Consider the following 27,957-nt stretch of genomic DNA (forward strand, 5'->3'; position numbering starts at 1 on the left):
TTTTGTAGCTTGTTTAGGTACAGGGTCTTAAAGATATTTTCCTGTATTGTCTTCTAAACGTTTTACCTTTTATGTTTAGGTCTTTAATTCATCTGACATTGACTTTTTAAAAAATGGTGTGAAGTAGAGGTTCCATTTTCTTTCTTTCCAAATGGATAACCAGTTGTCCTATTTTCTTTCTTTCCAAATGGATAACCAGTTGTCCTATCACCATTTATTGAAGCACTTATTCTTTACCCACAGATATGCAATGCTAGCTGCCATAACCCAAGTATCCCAATGAGGGTAGCTGTGTTTCTAGGCTTTTTATCGTCTCATTCTTATTTTGGTTATTGTGCCAGTACAGCTTTCTCCTGGGCAGCACCGGCATCTGCTCTAATGCCTTCTCTGATTCTCAACCCCTTTCTGTTTTTGGCCTCTGGGGATTTCCCTTACTTCTTGTGAGTTCAGTTATGCATTTAAAGGGCATATGTTATGTTTATTAGATCTTATCCAGCATTTCTTTGCCTGTAGTGAGAGATTTTTTGCATAACCTAATGATGGAAAGAGAAGTTGTTTAGCTGATTCCCAAAAACAAATGTTTGTGATCATCTCACCTTGAGGATACAAGGGAGGAAAAGCACAAAGTGCTTGCATATTGCATTTTTCCAGTAAAGCACAAAGTGCTTGCATATTGCATTTTTCCAGTAAAAGAGGTAAAACTGACATTTTAAATAGCAATAATGTTTGAATATATTTTGGCTAAAACTTCACATTAAATAAAAAATCACTTTGTATATAGATCAGTGAAACGTGACCAAAACAATACTTAGATTTCCAAAGTAAAACAAAGCAATTGAGTCAAAAATAATCTGACTCTCATGCCAGTTACAGGAAGAATAAAACCAATGAGATAGAAAAGCTTCTGCCTCCTATGATACAGCCTTGTGAGGAAGATTTAGGCAGAAATGTGTCCATTTCGATGGATAGCTGTGGTGTAAACACTATAAGCATCAGCACTTTGGGCATAAACTATACAATGTGTCTCATAAGAATTAAGTGAGTTAATGTTTATAAAGAATTCAAAACAGTGTCTGGCATGTAGTAAGCACTATGTCAGTGGCTGTTTAATAAAAATAAGGGGTGGAATTACCACCATATCATTTGGATGGTGTGTCCCTATTTCGCCCCATATAGGAAACATGTCTTCAAGACAAGGACCATATCGTTTGTTTCTGGTACTTAGCACGAAAAGAACGTTCTATGAGGATGAGGAGTAGGTGAATGCACCTTCGTGAGAAGGCTTCCCAGGGCCATGTGTGGTATCGCAACCCATCCCTCTCTTCCTGGAGGTCCCCCCATTTTTACTTAACCAGTGTCTGAATCCACTTTCAGGGACCCTGCATGCAGTATATATTCAACAATTATGTGGCGCCTTCCCATCACTATAATGTTCAACAAGGGCCAAAGACATTGGGGAAGACATAGAGATTGAAAACAGGCACATGACAAGATGCTCAACATCACTAATCACCAGGGAAATGCAAATCAAAACCACAATGAGATACCGCCTCACACCTGTTAGAATGGCTATTATCCAAAAGACAACAAATAACAAGTGTTGGCGAGAATGTGGAGAAAAGAGAACCCTGTGTACTGATGGTGGGAATGTAAATTGGTTCAGCCACTATGGAAAACAGTATGGAAATTCCTCAACAAAATTAAAAATTGAAGTACCATATATTCAGCAATTCCACTCCTGGGTATTTTTTTTTTCTTTTTAGGCCACACTGCACGGCCTGTGGGATCTTAGTTCTCCGACCAGGGATTGAACCCAGACCCTCTGGAGTGAAAGTCCTAACCACTGGACTGCCAGGGAATTCCCCACTCCTGGGTATTTATCCTAAGAAAACAAAAATGCTAATTAGAAAAGATATACGTACCCCTATGCTCACTTCAGCATTATTTACTGATATGGTAGCTAAGATATGGAAGCAGCCAAAGTATCCATCAGTAGATGAATGGATAAGGAAAATATATACACACGTGTGTGTGCGCGCATGCACGCGCACGTGTAATGGAATATTACTCAGCCATAAGAAAGAATTAAATCCTGCTGTTTGTAACAACATGGATGGACATAGAGGGTATTACGCTAAGTGAAAGAAGTCAGACAGAACAGACACATAGTGCATTTTACCTATATATGTAATCTACAAAACAAAACAAATGAACAAAAAATAAGGAAACAGAAAGAGTTATAAATACAGAGAACAAACAGGTGATTGTCAGAGGGGAGGGCGTGTACAAGGAGGAAAGAAATAGATGAGAGAGATTAAGAAGTACAAACTTCCAGGGGCTTCCCTGCTGGCACAGTGGTTGAGAATCCGCCTGCCAATGCAGGGGACACGGGTTCGATCCCTGGTCCAGGAAGATCCCACATGCCGTGGAGCAGCTAAGCCCGTGTGCCACAACTACTGAGCCTGCGCTCTAGAGCCCGCAAGCCACAACTACTGAGCCCATGCACCTAGAGCCCATGCTCTGCAACAAGAGAAGCCACTGCAATGAGAAGCCTGTGCACCGTGACGAAGCGTAGCCCCCGCTCGCTGCAACTAGAGAAAGCCCGTGCACAGCAACAGAGACCCAACGCAGCTAAAAATAAACTAAACAAATTTAAAAAAAAGAAAAAACAAACAAACTCACTCAAGAGATCAGATTTGTGGTTCCCAGAGGCAGAGGTTGGAGGAAGGGGCAATTGGATGAAGGCAGTCAAAAGGCAAAAACTTCCAGGCATAAGATAAATAAGTACTAGGGATGTAATGTACAACATGGTAAATGTAATTCATGCTGTTGTACATTATATATGAAAGTTGTTAAGAGAGTAAATCCTAAGAGTTCTCCACAAGAAATAGAATTATTTTCTGTTTATTTCATTTTGCATCTATATGAGATGATGTCCACTAAACTTATTGTGATAATCACTTCATGATGTTTCTAAATCAAATCATTATGCTGTACTCCTTAAACTTATACAGTGCTGTATGTCAATTATATCTCAATAAAAGTGGAAGAAAATATAAAGTATACAAGAGGATGTGTATAGGTTAATGCAAATACTGTGCCATTTTGTATAAGGGACTTGAGCATCTGCGTATTTCGGTATCCACAAGGGGTCCCGGAACCAATCCCCCTTGGATACCAAGGGATGACTGTACTGCAACTTATAAAATAACAAGGGTAAAATAAATATAACAAAATATTTAAAAATTTTTTTAAAAGGCTCTGACAAACTTTTGGCAATTCACCAACACAAGGATGTTTTTATCATTCATCTAGAAATGCAAGTCAGTAGTATATTCAGTTTATTTTGGAATAGCTATCTTTAACTGACAGTCTATGCTCAAATGGCACCAAATTATTAATTTTTAATTAAACATTTTTATTAATTAAATTTGCATGTATGAAAAAAGTAACATACAAGGCAAGTTATATAGTCTTGGGCTTATGTAAAATCTTGACTGCTTTCAACAATTACTGAACTCTCTTTTCAAAGAAAATCTTCATACTAATGTATGTTTGTCCATGTAATAGACTGAAGACAGCCACAAATATGGCATTCTCAAAACAACACGTAACTACTAAATGTAATGTTGCAAATTAACTTATTTCCTTAAAATTTCACTAAATAATTCTAAGGAGCACAACAAAATATTAAAAGCTCCCAGGGTTTATCCTAAGAATTAGGCAGTCTTCTTTGATTTTTTCTTCTTTGCTTCTTCCTTTTTCTTTCCTGTTTCATTTACTTGTAATTCAATTTCTTTGGCACTAAACATCTGAAAAGAGAAAAAAAATTAAAAAGCAAACTTCAATTATAGCAATAATTTCTAAATATTTATAATGTGAAGGAACCCAATTATATTTTATAAATTTTTATGTTCTATTTATAACATTATATTTTATAACTTCAAATATATAATGAAATATTTCACAAGGTTCAAAAGCAACATACTTGTAACAATTATGGACAAAACCAGAACTCTATGACATTTCCACTCTCGTGTGCTAATATAGAAAGCTGGGCAAATGTAACATTGCATTACATCGCCTATATATGATAACTCTGAAAACATTTTTATGCGAGGCTTATTCTATTCATGAGCAAATAACTCATTACTGAACTCCTATCCCTACCCCACTGTGATTCTTAAAAAGCTTTGTCTATCTTGTCAGCTCATGGACTAGCCAAAGGCAGGAAAATGATGATTTACACTGTGCTTTGTTTACAGCTACTGAGTAGAGAGCAAAACAGTTTTTATTTTATTTAAATCAATTTTATTTTATTTAAAATCAAAGTTGGGAGCAACTTGCTCCAGATCATATGGTTAAACAAATGTATCTGCTGGAAATTAAACCCAGATCTATCCAATTCCAAAGCACAGGCTCTATTCACTACACAGCCTATTGTGAAATATCATGTGGAAAGATAGTGTAACTTTGGTGCCAGTACACATACCATTCTACCACTCATAAATAAAACTATATGTATATCTGTGTGTGTGTGTCTGTCCAGGTGTGTACATATGTATGTGATGGGGCTGGAGAGGTGACTCTGGACTCAGTGGTTCTGTGTCCCTGTGGTGTTGGCACATCTGTCCCTGAGTCCTTGGCAGCAGGGGTGAAAACCTGACCCAGTTCCTATCTCCATAGTCTGTGCTCAGCACCCTGGTTATTATGTCCTTGCAGAGGCAGACCCAACTACCCTGTCCCCATTTCTCTAATTCATTGAAACTTGCTCCTGCACTCTCCTTGCATCCCCATCCATTGGTGTCAAAACAACAATAACAACAACAAAAAAACTGTCAAGAAAACAAAAACAAAAGCAAAAACCACTACTCCACACAGCACTGATTTTAACATTATTTCCCCTTGAAATATTTTCTTTAAAACAAAAGTTATATGTAAAATAATCCTTTTTAGCGCACTTTTCATATAGTTTCCCATGCAAGTGCTTTTGTATACTCTCAGCTAAAGGACACCTAGTTAGCAAACAGTGTGAAGCTCTACCTAATGAACAATAGTGAACCACATTTCAAATGTTCTTTAGCCAATGAGTCCTCTATCACAATATTTGGAACAATTTATCACAGCGTTCTGAATACTTTATTTTGCAGTTTAGCAGTTTTAACACATAGTGGCTGACAAAAGGTGTACAAATAATAATGCTAGACTTGCCATAAAGAAATATGGAAAGATTATCACACTAGATATTAAAATGCAAGTCTTACATAAGCTCAAGGCACTCATAAATGAAAAGTAGAGAAAATAGATAAAAACCAGTAGGCAATCAAGAAAGGGTGGGGTTTTTTTTTGTTGTGTTTTTTTTTGCGGTACGCGGGCCTCTCACTGCTGTGGCCTCTCCCGTTGCGGAGCACAGGTTCCGGACGCGCAGGCTCAGCAGCCATGGCTCACGGGCCCAGCCGCTTCGCGGCACGCGGGATCCTCCCAGACCGGGACACGAACCCGCGTCCCCTGCATCGGCAGGCGGACTCTCAACCACTGCGCCACCAGGGAAGCCCAAGGGTGGTTTTTTGACATAATGAAGGATAACATTGTGTTAGAAGCCTAGAGGGCCAACAATTATATAAATGGCAGCGGAATGACACTGGCTAGAAGCTAATCTTGATTTCAGAAGATGTAAAGACAGGAAGAGTAACTGTTCTCTATATGGTGCCAGGAATGAATCTTTGTAAGGAATATGCTACACTGACCCTATATAGGACTGACTCAGTAGGGGTTCCTACTTATAAGAACATATACTAAATGGGGTAGGCCTATATATAGATCTCAGCACATCTAGGTCTTCCCAGAGGGCTAGGAATAGATAACTGCTTGTGTAATAAGCATGTACAAATTAGTGACTATTAGGCTACAGAAACAAAACAGAAGTCATCATAGTGTCAGTGGATGCTAATGGATGTTTCAGGCTTATAATAAAAGATTCACAGGTGTCAACAACATATTAAATTTTGTCAAAATACTTTATACTACAGATATTTTTTCCTCTTTGGTTAATGACTTACCTTCAAAGGTTGCTTTCTTCCTATTATAGCAAGTTCAATGTTTTTTCCACCAGATTGGACAACCTAATGTAAAACAAGTGCAATTTTAGAATTACTTCAGGAAAGTCTCTGTTTTAAAAGGCGACTGAATGAGGGGAAAAAACATGCTTTTCTGTATATGCTTTATTAGATCACTTACTTCCAGCAAAGCTCTTATTGCTAATTTGATAGCTTCACTGTCGTTTGCTATAGCATCTTCTGTGTAATTCTTTTCTAGAAATTCTCGGACAGTTTTAGCACTTCGACCTATTGCATTTGCCTTGAAAGATAGAAGATAATTATTAATATCACTGCAATATGAATGAACTTATGGTTACTAAGTGAGGTTTAGAGCTTACTCCAATATTTCTTAGCATAATTACTAAATGAAGATTGTAGGTTCAAAGATTTAGCAAACATTTCAACAGCTCATCTGATTACTATATGAATAATCTGTGGTGATGGCATGCCTGACTTTCAAATATACCAATGCTTTCCTGGCCAGTGCTTTCTATTTCCTTAATGGCTCCCAAGTCCTTAGTAGTCAGAAAAGATTAAAAGAGTTGAAACTCGAAAAGATGTGAAGAGGAAAGGAGACATAACTTTGCAATATGATGAAAAAAGAAGAAAAGAAAAAAAAGGACATCACTGTGAAGAAGAAAGTTGTTTCTGTGGATAGGACTGTGCATCATTTTCTTAGAACTTAGCTAAGTATACTAATTACTGATTCATTATCCTTTGACTATAAGCAAGAAAGGCTGCTTCCGTTCCATGCCCCATTTTTCTTTGTTCTTTAGAAATTTTCATCAAATGAAGGAAAGAGGTAAATGCATTTTCCTGGCTGCATGACTACAAGTAGTATATGGCATGTTCTTTCCATTTAGTCTCAATATCCAGTAATAGTAATGATAATGATGATGATAACAGTAATTTATATTAACAGAGCACTTAATGTGCCAGGCACTATGTTAAGCATTTTACATGGATTATCTCATCTTAACCATCACAAAAACAATAGGAACTGTTACTACTCTAATCCATACAGGGTTAAAAGAGCCTTCTCAACCTCAGCACTGTTGGCATCCTGGGCTGGATAGCTCTGCCCTTGTGAGGGCTGTCCTATGCACTGTAGGATGTTTAGCAGCCTTTATCCACTAGATGCCAGCAGCACCCCGGCCTCAGCTGTGACAACCAAATGTGTCTCTAGATATTGCCAAATGTCCCTTAGATGGGACAAAATCACCCCCATTGTGAACCACTGGCTTAAGTAATCTTGCCCAAGATCATATAGCAGGTAAGCAGAAGATCTGAGCTTTGAAACCAAGTAGACGGAATCACCAATCCAAGCTTTGAACTCTATACCCCATGCTGCCACATGCCCCTTGCTGTGATGTCTCTAGAGAGAGAAAAGAACCAGCAGAAAGGCCCATCCTTTCACTGAAGGATTCTGGCACAAAATGGGGGATGTCTCAGTTCCAACTGGTAGGTATTATGATTACTGGAAAGAGATCTCAAAGGAGTCTTTTAGGAAGTGAGAATGAAAACACACCTTTTGTACTACATGAGTATACAATTCTGCTACTTGACAGAACTTTTTTGATACCTTTATATTTCAGAAGATTAAACTAAATAGCTGTGAAATTTTAAATCAGATTTTGTGGCCTTGAAATTTCATTAAGATCAAAGGTAAAGCCTTCAGCCTGGTATGACTTTGGAGTTTATCAGCTTCTAGTTTGTTTTGGTTAACTAATTGGTTGCTGCCCAGAGAGGAAGTACATAAGGTAGTGGTTTGTCCAAAAATCTCACTGAGCCTTTAAAAGTCACCTTGTAAATTCCTGGTGACGTTCCTGTCCACCTCTTCCGATTGCTGATGTCAAAATTCTTTAACTCTTAACCTATTTGACTGGTTTCCTAAAATCTAGCTGCTTCTTGCCACACTCATGCCCCTACCCTCCCTGCAACCCGATCACCCACTCCAGCTCACTTCAACAGACTCTGATGGGTTTGCAGTGTTTTTCCTGCCTGCCTATCCAGATTAATGACGATTTTCTGTGGCAAACAATATGAGCTGCCAACCTCAATGTCCATTCTTCCTTTGTAACTGAACTCTAGGCAATGTGCCTACTGAAAAATGTCATGTCCTACCCTCTGTTACCAAAAGGTATATACAAGTGGAAGTAACTGGGTGAAACTTCTAGTAATCCTTGCTGCCTGTAATGCAGACATGTTGGCTGGAGGTCTAGTAACTACCTTGAGAGCATGAGAAAAGACTAAGATAATAAAAGAGACAAACACCAGCAACTGCCTACTTCAACCTTCTCATTATGTGGGAGAAATAAATCCTTCTGTGTGAAGAATCATCGCATCTCTGTTGTTAGGAGCCAAGAACAATAACTCACGAATACACCTTTGAGTAGATCCTGTGACATACTGCCCCACCTCCCTTCAGAAATGAAAGCCTTATTCCTACAGTTGCTGGAAGTGCCAATGGCACACAGCCCTCAGCTCTTAACTTTCTTTGAGAGGTGCCTTTGTTAACAAGAGCTGCCTCATCTAAGGTCTTGTACTATCTAGGGTTGGCCCAAGTCCAATGACTGATTGATGAAGAGCTATTAATGTCCAGTCCCCTCACCCCAACTTGGAACAACTTTGAAGAGCTACCCCAGATCCAGGGCTTCCCATGGGATTGATGAGGCCTTTATTGAGATTGCACTGCAGTCCAACTTTTCCCTCGGCCTAATCTGGTTCCCTTCCCTTCAACAAATGCTGATCCCCAAAGCACTTCCTAATATACTTCCTAAAAATGATGCTTAAATGGCCTTTAAAATATTTTCCAAAGAATACCAGAGTGGAGAGAGGATTTATGATAAAAGGGTTCCAAATTCAAGTAATCTTGGAGACTACTACTTTAGCTGCTTCTAGAATATTTATAATGCCTTTTAGAAGATGCAGAACGTAATAAAATTTATTAAATTTCTTTAGAAAAACATCTCTCAAAGTTAATTAACTTTAAAGAGCTTGTTTACATTACACCTATTAACATCAAAAGAAATACACGTTGAGAAACACTGCTCTGAAATATACAACATATTAACTTTGTTCCTGTTTTAAAGTGTTACCTACAACAGCAAAACACTTGGCCTTATAAGCTCTTCACCATCGCTCCATCCAAGCTGTCCTTGCCAAAGTCACCAATGACTTGCCTGTTACCAAATTCAATCATTTCATGTCCTCTTCTTACTTGATCCATCAGTGGCACTGACTCAGCTGATCAACTCTTCTTAGAATACTGTTTTCACTTAGGATCCAGGATATTGCTTTCTGGGTTCTCCTCCTTTACAGAATAGACTGGATCTATCCCCACCTTTCACCGGCCACTGCCCCTGATCTAAATCTGGTCTTGCCTGAATTATTATTAAGAGTCCCCTAACTTGTTTGCCTGCTTCTACCCTACAATCTGTTCTCAATAAAAGAGATACTTTTAGGGTTTCCCTGGTGGCGCAGTGGTTGAGAGTCTGCTTGCGGATGCAGGGGACACGGGTTCGTGCCCCGGTCTGGGAGGATCCCACATGCTGTGGAGCAGTTGGGCCCGTGAGCCATGGCCGCTGAGCCTGCGCGTCTGGAGCCTGTGCTCCGCAACGGGAGAGGCCACAACAGTGAGAGGCCCGCGTACCGCAAAAAAAAAAAAAAAAGAGAGATACTTTAAAAATATAAATCAGATCATGTTACTCTAATAAGCAAAAATCTCTAGTATCTATTTCACATGTCCTCTATGTGTACGCTGTAAGACTACAGCCTAGTACTGCAGTGTTGTCATCTCATGGTACCAGAGCTGTGTTCTCAAGTCCTCTATACCATCCTGTCAGGCTACGTGGTATAGTAGGTCAGAGTAAAAAAACAAAACATAGAATCAAACAAACAAAAAAACTTGATCTTATGTTTAAAGTGCCATTGCGCGCCCCCCCACACAAATAAAAATAAAACCGAAGATTTTACTCCACCTTTAAAGACTGAATATCAGAATTTATATAAAATGTATAGAGAATCCTTTGGCCTAGGGAAGTAGCATGAAGTAGTGGACAGAATACTGGACTAACAAGCAGAAGACCCTGAGTTCTAATTCCAGTTTTGCTATTAACTAGTGAACTTAAAAAAAAAAAAAAATCACTTAACTCCTGAGTCTTACTTACCAAATACGTAAAATTAAAGTTTCCAAGACTTTTTTGTTATTGATGATTTTTTTAAGCTGCATAATGCTTCCTTCAACCAAAATCTTATAAGAAAGTACAACATGTAAAATCAGTAAAATGATGATAACGGGGTGTAGGTGTGTGTGTGCACATGCTCACGCTGTTCACACCCTCCCCACCTCCACCACGTGGCCTTGCAGTACCACAGCAGCAGTTTCAGACCTGAGTGATAAATGAAATCCCCAACAATTAAAAAAATTTCCATAATTTTCCTGACTGACCTTGAAATGAAATAAAAATGCTTCTCTATATAACCCCCAGGGAGCAACCAAATTAAAATAGAAAATTATGTAAACTTGGAAATTCTTATGATATTGAAATTAAAGGTCAGGATGTAATGATAAATGTAAACAGAAGATGGCAGACTTCAAAATATTTAGAGAAAGATTGAGTGTAATAATATGTTTAGGGCATAGATTTGAGAGGCACATGAAATCTAGTACCTGTAAAAGATTTCTAACCGGCAGAAAAAAAGTCTGGCATTTGCATCAGGTAAATTCATAGTTTCTGGTTACCAATTAGATTGTCCAGATAGCTTTTTAAGATGTGCAGTTAATAACGCAAGTATTCAGATCTTTGTGGCAAGAATATAATCCACTGTTTTATTGGCCTGGTTAACTCATAACCGTCTTATGAGTATGGTAAGCTAAAATCAAATCCTTTAGTTAATACAGGTTTAAAGACCAAGGCAGTATTTCCCATGAATTTATCTGGCCCTTAATAACAGTAAAATAAGCTCTCTATAAAATTATTTAAAGCCTGAGTGTTTAAACTTTTAATAAAGTCAAAATCACTTAGACTCTATAGTATATAGTCTTATTCTTATATATGAGAATATACAAAAATTCACTTCTGCAAGCTGTCACTAGTTTCCCTAAGCCCTAGACTTTTGTATTAGATTTGAGTTTACCATTAAACAAAGTTAGCAGTTGGGTACTAAAACAAGAGTAACAACTTATCTGGAAAACAAACTATGTTCCAGGAATTATGTGGATACAACTGCCAGGTACTGACACATAGGTATAGATTCATAGTTTGGGGTGCTTTGACTCTCCTAGAATAGAGGATATATTAAAGATTTCACCATGAGATTTAAAAGCTCATTTAATTCTTTACTGAAAACAAAAAGACTATTTCTACTCAAAGCAAGCATCCTACTAATACGGAGGAATGAATGATGAAAAGAAACTGGGTATTTATCTTAATTTGTCATTTATATACATTTGGTTTGTCACATTTTTCAAAAGTAAAAATCCTGTGATTAATAAACCAAAGTGTTTCTTTATCCATCAAAAACCATCATAGTTTCTGACTAGCTAAATTGTTACATAAAGTTTATACTACCATCAATATTTTAGTACAACATAATTTGTTGTCATGTCCCTGAAAGCGATAAAGCACCTACTCAAATTCTAAAATACATTAACAAATTCATGACTCACCTTCCAAGCATGATAAGTACCAGAGGGATCAGTCTGATATAATCTTGGGATACCATCATTGTCAAAACCTACAATTAAGGCAGAAATACCAAAAGGTCTTCGTCCATTGCTTTGAGTATATTTCTGAAAAATAAAATGTTTTCATGACTACTTTCTATATGAGGCCTTTTAAAGAAAGGACAACACTATTACTTATCAAATAACAAATTCCAATAGTAAAGTATTCCTGATAATATGATCTTCATTAATTCCTATTGTGTATAATTTCAAGATCCTCTTCCTTTTTTTGTACTAACCACAATCCATGATGAAAATTTTAAGAAATAAATGTACACGATATGTAAAATAAAATCGTAAGTTTCTTATGTATGGTCTTAAATTTGTTTTCTCGTTGCCTTATGTAAGTTTGGTAACATAACTAGACTTTAAGCTTTTTTCTTATTTCAGAGAACTGTGCATGTCATACCATTTTGGTTCCCAATAAAGCTGATTTCAATGAGCTGTGCTTTGGAAGCATGTCCTTGGTTTACTTTGAGGGACACTTTGTTATTATCAAGTATTCTTACTTGATACTATTAGTATCAAGTATATTCTGTTCACTATACCAAGTTATCTCTATATAAAAACCCAACTAAGACACTTCTTTCAGTACCAAGACAAGGAACCTCTGTTTCTCTTGAAGAAAAAATATGTTTTTTCCTGACTGACAGTGGGGCACTGGAAACCAATGATATTTCTTTTTACTTTAGTGCCAGGAACTTTCTGAATTTGTGCTCTAGGGAGTGGAATTCACACTAATTCTGAGACTGGCATCCACAGAAGTTGTGCAGAGAGGCAGCCCTGGCAGAAAACTCAGGACTACATTTGTAGGCAACTGTAGGAACTGTATATAACTCTATGGCTTGAGATAGCTTTATACTAGCTTTCTTCTTGTACTTGTCTACATATCTGTTTTTAAATTTTAATTGTATTATATCTATATTTATAGGCCACTTTAAGTTTCGGGGTTTTGGGGGGTTTTTTTTGGCTTCATGGCTTGTGGGATCTTAGTTCCCAGACCAGGGATTGAACCCGGGCCCCCTGCAGTGGAAGCATGGAGTCCTAACCACTGGACAGCCAGGGAATTCCAAACCACTTTAAATTTTGAATGCAAATAGTGAGTTAAAACATAAACTCTTTTTTTTAATAACATACTTTTATTTTTTATAAATTTATTTATTTTTATTTTTGGCTGCGTTGGGTCTTCGTTGAGGCGCGGTCTTTCTCTAGCTGTGGTGAGCAGTGGCTACTCTTCGTTGCGGTGCATGGGTTTCTCATTACGGTGGCCTTTCTTGTTGCGGAGTACAGGCTCTAGGCACGTGGGCTTTAGTAGTTGTGGCACGCAGGCTCAGTAGATGTGGCTCACGGACTCTAGAGCACAGGCTCAGTAGTTGTGGCGCACGGGCTTAGTTGCTTGGCAGCATGTGGGATCTTCCTGGATGAGGGATCGAACCCATGTCCCCTGCACTGGCAGGCAGATTCTTAACCACTGCACCACCAGGGAAGTCCACAATATAAACTCTTAAAGAATAGGGTTTGTCTTTTTTCTCTGTATTTCCTAATGTTCCTAGTTCACACCTAGGTATGAAGTAGATGTTTTGTAAATATACTTTAGAGGAGAGAAACTTTTACCTTATTTGCTTAATTAACCACTTTTTTGTTTTGTTTTGTATTGGCTGCACCGTGCTGCATGTGGGAACTTAGTTCCCCCACCAAGGATCAAACCCATGCCCCCCGCACTGGAAGCGTGGAGTTGTAACCACTGGACCTCAAGGGAAGTCCTAATCAACCACTTTTTAATGAAAAAGTAACATATGCACAACTTAAAATAATTTAAAAGAACAAAAGGTGTACATGGGGATAACTCTTTTGTCCCAGAGCCTCAGCCTCCTCCTCAGTAGCAACCCCACTGTTACAGATTCACAATGTATATTTCTATAAATGTTCCACGCATAATAGCTTTTGTATTTCCAAAAGAAAACCTAAAATCCACATTTGGGAGCCTTGTATATACAATGTTCCGCACCTTGTTTTTTGGTGAGTACCTTTTAACTACTGGGAAATCAAAGCAAAGAAAAAAGAAAAACAGAACAAGATAAAAATGTTGAACTTTCTTGAAACATGAATTAAATTAAAAAAAAATTTATGTAATCTAAAACTTTATTATCTAGAATATATAGAACCTATTAAAAAATCTGTGTAGACAAATGGTAAAATCCATGCCAGGAAGTATTCTAAATGCATTAAAATGTACTAAATCATTTAATCCATACTGTAATTCAACAAACATTATTGTAACATTCATTTTATAAATAAGAAAATTGAGGCAAAACAGGCTAAATAGTTTTCCCAAGGCATTAACTAGGAAGTAGCAAAGCCAGGATTTAAATCCCAAAATTCTGGCTCCTGGGAGTACATTCTTAACTACTAGAGTGCCTGTCAAAAGGAAAGATAGTTTACACTGGGAGAAATGAAAATAGCATACCAACATGTGGAAAAAAATTGACCTTACTACTAATTATAAAATACAAATTAAAACAACTATTACAGTACTATGTTATACTTATTTGCAAAATAAAAGAAAAATGAAAAACCCAATGCTGATGATTCTTCAGGGATGTATTTATGCATTGCTAGTTGTACAATAAAAATTTGTTCAATCTTTTTAGAAAGCAATTTAGCTACGTATAACAAGAGTCTTAAAACTAATTACAATCTCTAATCTAGTAATTCCATACTGAAAATTAATTTAACAATATAATTCAAAAAAGAAAAACAAAAGCTGTGACAAAGATAGAGTAATGTTATTAAAGCAGCAAATTGAGAGACAGAGAGAAAGCCAGAGAGAGAGAGAGAGAGAGGGAAAAGGAGAAAAGGAAAGAAACTGGAAACAACCTAAATAATTACCAGATAGTAACTAGAAACAGTACTATATAGTTCGTAAGGATGGTAAGTATAAGGAGATGTTGCCATATTTAAAGAACAAAGAAAATGATAATAAATGAAACAATACTTGTATACGTCATGATTATACTAAATGTAAAATCATGTTTCTACACATGGACTCAGAAGAAGTCATATCTAAACCTGATCAGTTGTGTTTAGCTTTGTAGGTGAAACAATCATGGGTATTTCTTTGGAAAACTTTAAAACATGTGTTTTACTGCTACATCTCTGATGTAGAAATCTGTACAACTGTAGAAATCTCCTTAAAAGGTTACTCGTTTTTTAAAATTTAATATAATTCTCAGAATTGACATTGATTGAGATTTCTGATATCAAATCAATCCACTCCACTGGAATAAGAATGTGAGTTTGAAGTTAAGTGTGAGAAATAATAAGGAATTTAGCATGTTTTAATAGACTAAATGGTTGGAGTGACTGTAGTATTCCCATGACAGGACCCATAATGATGGAAAAGAAGAAAACTTGAAGAAATCTGTTGGAATACTGGCTTACCTGCTTTAAGGTTGCTATGAAGCGAGTTATATATTCTACAGTGACTGGGTCCTCAACTGTAAGCTTATGACTCTGGCACTCCACACGAGCTCTGCTTATTACTACTCTTGCATCAGCAGTCAGTCCTATAAAAGTAGTCGATACATTAGAAAAAAAAGGATGGCATTTTTTCTTGTCAAAAGGGTTTTGGCCACCATGATATTTTTCTTGTAACATCCTTTGTTTTTTCCAATTTTTTTTTTTTTTTTTTTTTTGTGGTACGCGGGCCTCTCACTGTTGTGGCCTTTCCCGTTGCGGAGCACAGGCTCCGGACGCGCAGGCTCAGCGGCCATGGCTCACGGGCCCAGCCGTTCCGCGGCATGTGGGATCTTCCCGAACCGGGGCACGAACCCGTGTCCCCTGCATCGGCAGGCGGACTCTCAACCACTGCGCCACCAGGGAAGCCCTGATCCATTCTTATTTACTTTTTAAAGAAAATTGTTTTAAGGAATAATGTTTAAACACTAATGTTAAGTCACCTATTTCCCAAAGATCAAAACGGTTTAATTCACAGGACAGTAAGTCCCCTACATACGAATGAGTTCTGTTCCGAAAGTGCATTCATAAGTCCAATTTGTTCCTAAGTCCAACAAAGTTAGCCTAGGTACCCAACGAACACAATTGGCTACATAGTACTGTACTGTAATAGGTTTGTAATACTTTTCACACAAATAATACATAAGAAACAAACACTAAAAATAAAGAAAACATTTTTAATCTTCCAGTACAGTACCTTGAAAAGTACAGTAGTACAGTACAACAGCTGGCATACAGGGGCTGCCATCAAGTGAACAAGCAAGAAGAGTTACTGACTGGAGGAGGGAGAGGAGGTGGGGGATGGTAGAGCTGAAGGATCGTCAGCAATAGGAGACGGAGGGCAAGCTGCAATTTCACTCACGCCTGACGTTGATGGCACAGGTTCTGGTTCCTTGCTGGGTTCAATTGTATCTACATGCTTGAAAAAACGATCCAGTGATGTCTGGGTAGTAGCTCTTTTTTTCTCGTCATAGATGACACGGTAGCACTGGACTGCATTCTGAATGGCTGCTGCAACTTTCATGTACCATTCTATGTTCGGGTCCTGTCCTCAAAAACTAACAGCGCCTTGTCAAATAAAGAAAATCCCCTTGTCATTTCCTGCATTGAGAATCTCTTCAGTTCTTCAGCAGTACCAGCTACATCACTGCTGCTTTTACCCTTGCTTCCAGATATCCTGGGCTTGAAATAAAAACACTGTACTACTGTAATCTATACAGTACTGTAAAGTATATAAAAGCACAACCACTTGTAGAGGATGCATGCACATGACAATGTACGCCAGACACGTGAACTAACTTATGTGATTGGACATGTGAAGACCCGTTTGCATCTTTGAAAGTTCTCAACTCGAAGGTTCATATGTAGGGGACTTAACTGTAGCTGGTTTGATTATTAGGTTTTAAAACTTTTTTGAGAAGGTATCAGTGGCAGATTGTTCAAAGGTTGATGGTCTATCCTAATTCCAGAACCAAGATACTTATTACCTAAACCATGAAGTAAGCTGGATTTCTTCTTATGAAAACAATGAGTATTACTTCATTATCAAACAGAATTCAATCTGCATTCAGTATAACTGTGACATGTCACTTCTCAGCTTTTTGTCTAAGATTAGGGGTTTGAAAATCAGGAATGTTAAAACAAAAAGAAGGGAATTCCCTAATGGTCCAGTGGTTAGGACTCTGTGCTTCCACTGCCGATGGCCTGGGTTCAATCCCTGGTCGGGGAACTAAGATCCCACAAACCATGTGGCCAAAAAAGAGAAAGAGAGAAAGAGAAAGAAAGAAAAAAAAAAACTGCATCTTGCTTTTGTCATACCAAAACATCATGTGATGAATTCTCAACACTTCTAATAAGGAGATAGAAGGTGTTCCTATCAAAAGAAAAACAAACTGACCAAAAACTTAAAATGTATTCTAATAATTACAAACATTTCTACTACAGACTTTTTTGGCATTTGACCTTTCCATCACCATTTTCTTTCTTTCTCCACTCTCTTAATATCATATTGCCCAAAAAATTCTTTCACAAAATCTCTGAAACAGCCTTTTCCCACATAACCATCAGTCTTCTGCAGTCGCAGACTCTTGTTTCCCTTCCACACCACTTCAAAATGTGTTTCTACAAACCTGGAAGAACTGTCAGCTCCTGAAGATACTTAACAGTAACCAACAATGAAGACGTTGTCAGAATATGCCGCTGTTAACACTCTAACATTCATGAGTAGGGTGTGAATTATAATCAGATACTCAGTTAAAGAAGAGAAACTGATTCTCTTCTCTTTGCAAAGGTTATCTGAGAGAAAGAAATGGGAACAGATTGACTTATCCTACCCTATAGACTAAAAGCTTCACTCAACTTAAAAATATGATCAGAAAGGAGATTTTGAAGTACCGTTTTCCCCTTTACATTGTAAACATGGTCCAAAACTACAGAAAAATAAAAGTATCATACTTAGAAAGTAGTAATGTAACTACTTCAAGGAAAAAAATAAGTGATAAATTTGTCAAACCATACAAGTAACATAGTTGTGTATATGTGTCTGATTTTAACATAAGAACTAGCAATTATACAAATCAATACTAAATGGCTAGGAAAAAGAGAACCACTTCTATTTAAAGATACATTGAAAATTGCAATTTCGCTTTCTTTATAAATAGGCAACCTATAGAAGAAATGAGTCCTCAGTCCGTTGCTTTTAAATTTATACAACTTTAACTTGAAAATACTATCATAATGTTGATCTTTTCAAAGAACCAAATCTCGGGTCCATTGCTTTTTCTCTATTGTTTTTCTATTCTCTATTTTACATATCTCTGCTCTAATCTTTATTATTTCCTTCCTTCTGCTGGCTTTGGGTTTATAGTTTGTTCTTCTTTTACTAGTTCTTAATGTAAAAGATTGCTAAATTGAAATCTTTCTTTTTTTTTTTTTTTTTTTTTTGCGGTACGTGGGTCTCTCACTGTTGTGGCCTCTCCCGTTGCAGAGCACAGGCTCCAGACGCGCAGGCTCAGCGGCCGTGGCTCACGGGCCCAGCCGCTCCGCGACATGTGGGATCCTCCCGGACCAGGTCACAAACCCGTGTCCCCTGCATTGGCAGGCGGACTCTCAACCACTGCGCCACCAGGGAAGCCCTCTTTTTTTTAATGTAAGCATTTATAGCTATAAATTTTCCTCTTAGCAATCCTTTGGCTGCATCCCGTAAGTTTTGTATGTTGTGTTTTCATTTTCATTTGTCTCAAGATATCCTCTAATTTCTCTTGTGATTTCTTCTTTGATTCATGGGGTTTTTTAGGTGTACTCTTTAATTTCCACATATTGTGGATTTTTCCATTTTTCTTCTGCTCTTGATTTCTAGTTTTATTCAATTTTGGTCAGAAAAAATACTTTGTATGATTTCAACCTTTTAAAATGTATTCAGACTTGTTCTGTGGCAAAATGGTTCCTTTTATAAGATAGTAAGGTAAAGGCTATTTTTTGCTCAATAAAGTTTTTAAACTTCAATACAAAAGTTTGGTTTTGAAAAAAAACAATTAGAAAAGGAGCAAAAAGAAAAAAAAGACAAGAAACATGTCTTGTTTGCTATACAGTGGCAAATAAACACAAGAAAATATGTTCAACATCATTAGCTATGAGGCAAATGCAAATTAAATCCAACAAGAGATTTCACGACACACCTATACAAATGTCTAAAATAAAAAATAGTAACAACACAAATGCTAATGAGGATGCAGAGAAAATGAATCATTCATACATTGTGAGCAAGAATGCAAAATAGTACAGCCTCTCTGGAAAACAATTTGGCAGTCTTTTATTAAACTAAACATGCATTATTATATGACCCAGCAACTGTGCTCAAGCATTTATCCCAGAAAAATGAAAACGCAAAAACCTGTACATGAATGTTCACACCAGCTTTATTTGTAATAGGCAAAAATTGGAAATAATCCAAATGTCCTTTAATTGGTGAGTTGTTAGCAAAGTGTGGTATATCTCGTACCATGGAATACTATTTGGCAATAAAAAGCAATGGAGTAATGACATATGCAATAACTTGGATGAACTGCAAGGGAATTATGCTGAACAAGAAAAGCCAATATGAAAAGGTTATATACCACGTGATTTTATTCATACAACATTCTCATGCAAAATTACACAGATAGAGAATAGATTAGTAGTTGCCAGATGTCAGACACAAGAAGGAGGAATAGCATGATGTAGCCCTGTGATGACCAAAGAGTTGTATATCTTGATTTTGGTGATGGCTACATGAATGTACGCATGTTAAATCTATTAAACCTACACACACACACACACACGCACACACACACACACACACACACACACACAAATGCACGCAAATGAATGCACACAGAGCTGGTGAAATCTGGATAAGCTCTGTGGCTTGTACCAATGTCAATTTACTGGTTTTTAAAGATGTTACCTTTGGAGGAAACTGGGTAAAGGGGACTTTCCTGTGTTGTTTTGTAACTTCCTAAGTATAATTATTTCAAAGTAAAAAGTTTAAAAAGAAAACAGCTACCTAAAGTTATAATTAAGGTAATATATTTCTTTTAACATTTATGTTTTATTAAAGCTCATTATCAGAAATGCTGGTTTAGAGTTGTGATTTCCCAAAAAATATAAAGCATACTGTTTATGTTTAATAAGAAATGGAGTTTAGCTCTATATGTTGTATAAATATTGCATAACAGCTACAGAGGGGCCAACTGTTACCCTACTACACCAAGATACTCTATCATTATTGTAGGTCCCTAAGTACCTGCAAAAGCCATGCAGACATGGTCATCAAGGGCACAAATTTTCCTCACAATTCTTTCATCTTGAAGCTTGGCAACAGATTTTTTTTCGACCCCAAGCACAACTATATCAGCACCTCGAATTCCAACCTGTTGAGTCATTAAAAAAACATAACGAGTTGTCAGTTTTAACACTAAAATCAAATTATTCTAACATATGACTTATGGAGAAAGGCTTTTCCTTAACCTTCAATAAAAATGAGAAAAGGAGACTTCTAAGAAAATAGATGCATAGGTATAGGCTTACGGGAAGTTCATTTCCCAAACTCAAAGCAAAGACAAATAGGTATAAACTAGAAGAATACACCACCAATGCTGAAACTACGTGAGTGTCCTAATCTCATACAGTACACCTAAAGAAGTACTATCTCAATAAAGAAAAAATTTAACCCAAATGAAAGAAGATGCTGGAAATACATGTGAATTCCTTATAGAATGGGTAGTACCAGTGCTGGTGGTAGGAGAAGTAGTATAGAAAGTCAAGTAGAAAAAATCCTGAAAGCTCTCCCATGAATCTCACAATTTGGAGGGATAAGGAATAGGGACCATAAGTAGCCAAGAGAAAGACCAAATGCCCTCACGCTACATCAGTGATAAGGAAAAGCTCAATGCAAACATGAATATAACAAGAAGAATCACTATTGCTCCACTCTCCACTCCTTCACTTGGGAAGGAAGTGGGAAAAAAGAATAATATAAAATAAAGATAAAGATAAAAAATAATAAATAATATAAAATAAAGATAAAGATAAAAAATAATAAAGAATAATGTATAAGAGTAGTAGCTCTCAGATAGGGACTTCTGGGAAACATGACCCTTTTCTCAGGGGTTCAAGAGCAATCTATGAGAATTTTAATTCTGTATTACAATGGTAATGTAAATATTTTGAGAGGCATTTGTGTTTTATGATTGCCTTGTGACCAAATGTGGTATTAGTACTGTTTTATACAATATAATTATGCAAAAAGGTGTGCTTGAATTAGTATTATTGAAGTAAAAATATAGAACAAGTTAAATATATAGAACTAGATCTGAGACTACATCTTCCAGTTAAGTAAAACACAATTTATCAAGGCTTTTGCTCTTATTGTTCCCTTACTTCAAGTCTGTCCGTTTATCCAACAGTCCTTCTCTTACCATTCTATCCAACATCAGCAACCCTCCCCCCCCACATCCCACCCTCACCTAATACACACATGTCGAACTTTATACCCTACAGGGAATATGCCTTTCTACCAAGCCATGGGACATTATAACACTTTAACATATATTAGGACTCAAAAAAAAAATCTCAATATTTTCCCAAAATTGAAATAAATCCAATTCAATTCATTGGTCACAAGAGAATACAATATGTAGCTCTCACCTAAATAATTTTTGACTTGATAAAGTGATTAAAACTGTCAGAACAGACTATTTAGAAAATGTTTATAATGAAAATCCTAATATTAAAGTCTTCTGTGGATGAAATTAAGCTCAGAAGAAAATTCATAATCTCACTTTATAAAATCAAGTAAAAATTAAGAATTCATTCAAGAAGATCAAAAAGGAATAAAAATACTTAAGCTAAACTTAAGAGGTGAAGTAAGGCAAAAGCAGAAATTAATGGTTAGGGAGAAAACAATACAATAGATAAATAATACTAAGATTTAAAAAAAAAATTTTTTTTATTTTTGGCAGCACTGAGCAGCTTGCGGGATCTCAGTTCCCTGACCAGGGATTGAACCTGGACCACAGCAGTGAAAGCCCAGAATCCTAACCAATAGGCCACCAGCAGACTCCCCAAGATACGTTTTTTAAAAAAAATAATTGAAAGCAGTATTTCAGTTAATATAGCCAAGAGGAGGAAAGGATAAAATAAATATATGCACATGTGAAAAAGTAGGAATTTAAAAATTCTAAGTTAATAAATTTGAAAACCTGACTGAAAAAAGATGACAGATTAGAAAAATTAAAAATTGCTCATACTTACTCAAGAAAAGATAGAAGTCTCACTCTCACTAACCAACATGGGATAATTTCAGGAAAGAACTATTCCTCAAAAGCAAGTGTCAGACCTAGAAGGTTCATGGATAAATTCTTTCTAATCTTCTGTTATAGGTACTTCCTATGGTATTTAAATTATTCTATGGTGCAGATCAAAATTGAAATATTCTTAATGCTTTTTAAAAATTATTTTGATTGAATTTTGGCTGTGTTGGGTCTTCGTTGCTGTGCGCGGGCTTTCTCTAGTTGCGGCGAGCGGGGGCTACACTTCATTGTGGTGTGTGGGCTTCTTATTGCTGTGGCTTCTTTTGTTCCGGAGCACGGGCGCTAGGCGCCCGGGCTTCAGCAGCTGGAGCACATGGGCTCATTATTCGTGGCGCACGGGCTTAGTTGCTCCGCAGCATGTGGGATCTTCCTGGACCAGGGATCGAACCCGTGTTCCCTGCATTGTCAGGTGGATTCTTAACCACTGTGCCACCAGGGAAGTCCCCCTAATGCTTTTAGGGAAAGCTACATAACAATGTTAAAATCTGGCAAAAAGTACTAATGATGTTCACTTAGGAAACCTGATGCCCATTCAAAATGATATTCATAAATAGAATCTAGAGGTACAGAAAAATAACAATATACCATAAATAGTATGGTTCATTCCAGGAGTTTTAGGAACATCAATAAAAGTAAATCTTTTAATATAAATGTTACACTGGGTAAGTGGAGATCTGTTATTTTTGGCCTTCTGATAAGAACAGAACTTCAATTGTTCTTGAAAAAATACTGAGTCTTTAGGTGGGGCTATAATGTAACCCAGCCTAGCCAAATGATAAATCCTTAAAGTTTTACTGGAAGTGTTTGGAAGATAAGATAATTCCTTCCGCTGTACCTAGAGCTGGCAGCCTGAAGCCTAGGGCTCTCTGGGAGCCACCACGTAGAGATGTTATGTCTGAGGGTGAAAGTAACAGGGAGAGGAAGCGAGAGACAGAAGGGGAGAGAGAAGGAGAGAAAGGGAGGAAGAGACACACCAGTTCTGCTGATATCGTTTGATACCCTAGCAGCCATATAGTTGAACCTGAAAGCAAGGTTTACCTCTGCTCCCTTTGGATACTTGACTCAATAGATTTATTTTTTTTGCTTAAATTAGTTTGATTTGAATTTCTGATACCGGCAACTGAAATAGTACAAACTAAAACAATCAAATAGTAAAAATAAAAAGTAAACGATAAAACTACAAAGACGTGATAAAATTCAACATCCATACCTAAATTAAAAATAACACTAGAAAAGCAGGAAGAAGATTATTTGTGAAAACTATTTCAAAGCTTGTTAAAAGTATCACAAATCAGCAGCCAGGTTCGTCTCAGAATATGAATCACCATCCATTCAACTGTTCAAGCCAAAAATCTGGTTGACATCCTTTATCATTCCTTCTTCCACACTATCCATTTCCAATCAATCACCAAGTTTCTGTGCATTTTACCTGCAAAAGCTATCCACTTCTTCCTATCACCACTCTAGTAAAAGCAACCATCATTTCTTGCCTGGACTACATACTACTGCATATCCTAATAGGTTTTCCAGTTTCTTCTCTTGTTCCCCACCTTCCTCCTTCCAGCCTCACCCTTCACTGTACCCCCATCTAGTCTCCACAAAGCAGCCAGCATGAGCATTTAAAAACATCAACAAGGTCAGATTACTCTCCAGTTGAATATCCTTCCGCTGCCCTTAGAAACTTTTTTCAAACTCCCTAGTCTTGCCAATAGAGCTGGGCATGATCTGACCCCTGCCTACTTCTACAATAGTATGTAACGGTTGTTAACCAAGCACCAGCTACACTACCTTCTTTCAAGACTTCTCAAACACAATTCTGTTTCCCTCCTCTGAGCCTTCACATGTGGTATTCCCACTGTCTGGAATGCTTCTCCTCTTATTTCAGGTCTCAATTTAAATCTCACCTCAAGGAGTCGTTCTGTATTATTCTCTAAACAACCTATCTTTTCATGCAATCAACACAGTTATAATTATTTATTCATTATACTTACCTCTCCAAATCGTTAAATCTATGAGGGCCAAAAAAATAATCAGGCAAATCTAGATGGGGGATACTACTGAACAATTAATCCAGTCTCTTCAAAAAGTCCAAGGCGGGCTTCCCTGGTGGTGCAGTGGTTGAGAGTCCGCCTGCCAATGCAGGGGACACGGGTTCGTGCCCCGGTCCGGGAAGATCCCACATGCCGCGGAGCAGCTAGGCCTGTGAGCCATGGCTGCTGAGCCTGCATGTCTGGAGCCTGTGCTCCGCAACAGGAGAGGCCACAACAGTGAGAGACCTGTGTACCACACACACAAAAAAAGTCCAAGGCATGAAAATAAAGGGGGATGCTGTTCAAGAATAAAAGAGATATCTAACAGCTTACTGCAATGCATGGATTTTAGATTCAGACTCAAACAAAAGAGCTATAAAAAGATATTTTGTAAGCAATAAGGAAAATTAGAATGTAGACTATTACAAAATATTAAGGAATTTTTGTTAATTTCATTGGGAGTGATCATGGTTTTAAAAAAACATCTTTTTTGGGACTTCCCTGGTGGTCCAGTGGGTAGGACTCCATGCTCCCAATGCAGGGGGCCCAGGTTCAATCCCTGGCTGGGGAACTAGATCCTGCATGTGTGCCACAACAAAGAGTTCGCATGCCACAATGAAGAGTTCGCATGCCACAACTAAGAAGTCTGCGTGCCGCTACTAAGGAGTCCACATGCCGCAACTAAAGATCCTGCATGCTGCAACAAAGATCCCCTGTGCTGCAACTAAGACCCAGCACAGCCAAAGTAAATAAATAAATATTAAAATAAATAAATAAAAATAAAAAACATCCTTTTTAATCGAGATAAATACTGAAATATTTACAGGGGAAATATAATAATATCTGGGATTTATTTTAAAATACTTCATTGAAAAATGAATTTCAACTTCAGCCTCACACCATATAAAAAAATTAACTCAATATGGATCATAGAATTTGTCTGGGGACTTCCCTGGTGGTGCAGTGGTTAAGAATCTGCCTGCCAATGCAGGGTACATGGGTTCGAGCTCTGGTCCAGGAAGATCCCACATGCTGTGGAACAACTAAGCCCATACACCACAACTACTAAGTCTGCACTCTAGAGCTCAAGAGCCCACAACTACTGAGCCCACGCATCACAAAAACTGAAGCCCTTGCACCTAAAGTCCATGCTCCGCAACAAGAGAAGCCACTGCAATGAGAAGTCCACGCACCATAACAAAGAGTAGCCCCTACTCACCACAACTAGAGAAAAGCCCACACGCAGCAACAAAGACCCAACACAGCCAAATAAACACAGCCCAACAAAACTAAATAAATAAATAAATAAATTTATTAAAAAAAAATTCGCCTGTGAAGCCATCACGTCCTGAACTTTTGTTTGTTGGAAGATTTTTAATCATAGTTTCAATTTCAGTACTTGTAATTTGTCTGTTCATATTTTCTATTTCTTCCTGGTTCATTCTTGGAAGGTTGTACCTTCTAAGAATTTCTTCTAGATTGTCCATTTTAATGGTGTATAGTTGCTTGTAGCAGTCTCTTATGAGCCTTTGTATTTCTGTGGTATCCATTTTAACTTCTTTTTCATTGCTAATTTTATTAATTTGAGTCCTCTCCCTTTTTTTTCTTGTTGAGTCTGGCTAAAGGTTTATCAATTTTGTTTATCTTCTCAAAGAACCAGCTTTTAGTTTCATTGATCTTTGCTATAGTTTCCTTCATTTCTATTTCATTTATTTCTGCTCTGATCTTTATGATTTCTTTCCTTCTACTAATTTGGGTTTTGTTTTTTCTTCTCTAGTTGCTTTAGGTGTAAGGTTAGGTTGTTTATTTGATATTTTTCTTGTTTCTTGAGGTAGGATTGTATTGCTATAAACTTCCCTCTTAGAACTGCTTTTGCTGCATCCCATAGGTTTTCATTGTCATTTATCTCTAGGGATTTTTGGATTTCCTCTTTGATTTCTTCAGTGATCCATTGGTTCTCTAGTAACATTGTTTAGCCTCCATGTGTGTGTGGTTTTTACAGTTTTTTTTCTGTAATTGATTTCTAATCTCAGAGCATTGTGGTTGGAAAAGATGCTTGACATGACTTCAATTTTCTTAAATTTATCAAGGCTTGATTTGTGACCCAAGATGTGATCTATCCTGGAGAATGTTCCATGTGCACTTGAGAAGAAAGTGTATTCTGCAGTTTTTGGATGGAATGTCCTATAAATATCAATTAAGTCTATCTGGTCTAATGTGCCATTTAATGCTTGTGTTTCCTTATTAGTTTTCTGTCTGGATGATCTACACATTGGCATAAGTGGGGTGTTAAAGTCTCCCACTGTTATTGTGTTTCCCCTTTTATGGCTGTTAGCATTTGCCTTATATATTGAGGTGCTCCTATGTTGGGTGCACATATACATTTACAATTGTTATAACTTCTTCTTAGATTGACCCCTTGATCATTATGTAGTGTCCTTCCTTGTCTCTTGTAACAGTCTTTATTTTAAAGTTTATTTTGTCTGATATGAGTATTGCTACTCCAGCTTTGTTTTGAATTGCATTTGCATGGAAATGCAAATCATTTTTCCATCCCCTCACTTTCAGTCTGTATGTGTCCCTAGGTCTGAAATGGGTCTCTTGTAGACAGCATATATATGGGTCTTGTTTTTGTATCCATTCAGCCAGTCTATGTCTTTTGGTTGGAGCATTTAGTCCATTTACATTTAAGGTAATCATCGATATGTATGTTCCTACTGCCATTTTCTTAATTGTTTTGGGCTTGTTTTTGTAGGTCTTTTTTCTTCCCTTCCTCTTTTGTTCTCTTCTCTTGTGTTTCCCTCCTAGAGAAGTTCCTTTAGCATTTGTTGTAAAGCTGGTCTGGTGGTGCTGAATTCTCTTAGCTTTTGCTTGTCTGTAAAGCTTTTGATTTCTCTGTCAAATCTGAATGACAGCCTTGCTGGGCAGAATATTGTTCATTGCAGGTTTTTCCTGTTCATCACTTTAAATATATCATGCCACTCCCTTCTGGCCTGCAGAGTTTCTGCTGAAAAATCAGCTGATAACCTTATGGGGATTCCCTTGTATATTATTTGTTGCTTTTCCCTTGTTGCTTTTAATATTTTTCTTTGTATTTAATTTTTGTTAGAAAAATATGGAATGCTATGAATTTGCATGTCATCCTTGAGCAGGGGCCACACTAATCTCTGTATCGTTCCAATTTTAGTATATATGCTGCCAAAGTGAGCACTTAATATGGATCATAGAATCAAATGTAAAACTATAAACTCTTAAAAAAAAAAAGGAGAAAATTTTGGGGATCTAGGCAAAGAGTTCTTCTACTTGACACCAAAAGCATGAACCATAAAAAGGAAAAAAATTATAAATTTGGCCTCATTAAAATTACAAATTTTGCTCTGTGGATGTCCATGTGAAGAGGATGAAAAGACAAGGTACAGAGTGAGAGAAAATATTTGCAAACCACTTAACTGACAAAGTACCAGAATCTAGAATATATAAAGAACTGTCAAAACTCAACAGTAAAAAAACTAAACAGTCTAGTTAGAAAATGGACAAAAGACATGAAAGACATTTCACTGAAGAAGGTATACAGATGGCAAATAAGCACATGAAAATATGTTCAACATTATTAGCCATTAATGGCTAATTTAATTAAAACCACACTTAGGTATCACTACACACTTATCAGAATGGCTAAAATGGAAAACAGTAACACCAAATGCTGGCAAGGATGTGTAGAAACTGGATCACTA

At 37.1% G+C, this 27,957-nt stretch overlaps 1 protein-coding gene, 1 long non-coding RNA gene and 2 other non-coding genes across 4 annotated transcripts in view; 2 read left to right on the forward strand and 2 right to left on the reverse strand.

Annotated features, from left to right (window-relative positions):
- LOC137203391 (uncharacterized) overlaps positions 1–27,957 on the forward strand; it is a 54,001-nt gene that overhangs the window by 16,942 nt on the left and 9,102 nt on the right. The window lies entirely within an intron of this gene.
- Positions 3,266–27,957, reverse strand: part of PSMA8 (proteasome 20S subunit alpha 8) — a 31,506-nt gene continuing 6,814 nt past the window's right edge. The window contains exons 2-7 of the mRNA XM_067699440.1: positions 20,126–20,252; positions 15,268–15,392; positions 11,770–11,892; positions 6,238–6,357; positions 6,060–6,122; positions 3,266–3,812 (exon numbers count right to left, since the gene is read on the reverse strand). Coding sequence (XP_067555541.1) covers positions 3,720–3,812; positions 6,060–6,122; positions 6,238–6,357; positions 11,770–11,892; positions 15,268–15,392; positions 20,126–20,252 — 651 coding nt within the window. The 3' untranslated portion in view covers positions 3,266–3,719. The remainder of the gene's footprint in view (positions 3,813–6,059; positions 6,123–6,237; positions 6,358–11,769; positions 11,893–15,267; positions 15,393–20,125; positions 20,253–27,957) is intronic.
- Positions 24,722–24,794, forward strand: TRNAW-CCA (transfer RNA tryptophan (anticodon CCA)). The gene has a single exon. It is a non-coding gene; the product is annotated as a tRNA-Trp (tRNA).
- On the reverse strand, positions 27,333–27,434 carry LOC137204256 (U6 spliceosomal RNA). Its single transcript, XR_010933493.1, has one exon. It is a non-coding gene; the product is annotated as a U6 spliceosomal RNA (small nuclear RNA).

Source organism: Pseudorca crassidens, chromosome 12 (assembly GCF_039906515.1).
Source record: "Pseudorca crassidens isolate mPseCra1 chromosome 12, mPseCra1.hap1, whole genome shotgun sequence".
NCBI lineage: Eukaryota > Metazoa > Chordata > Mammalia > Artiodactyla > Delphinidae > Pseudorca > Pseudorca crassidens.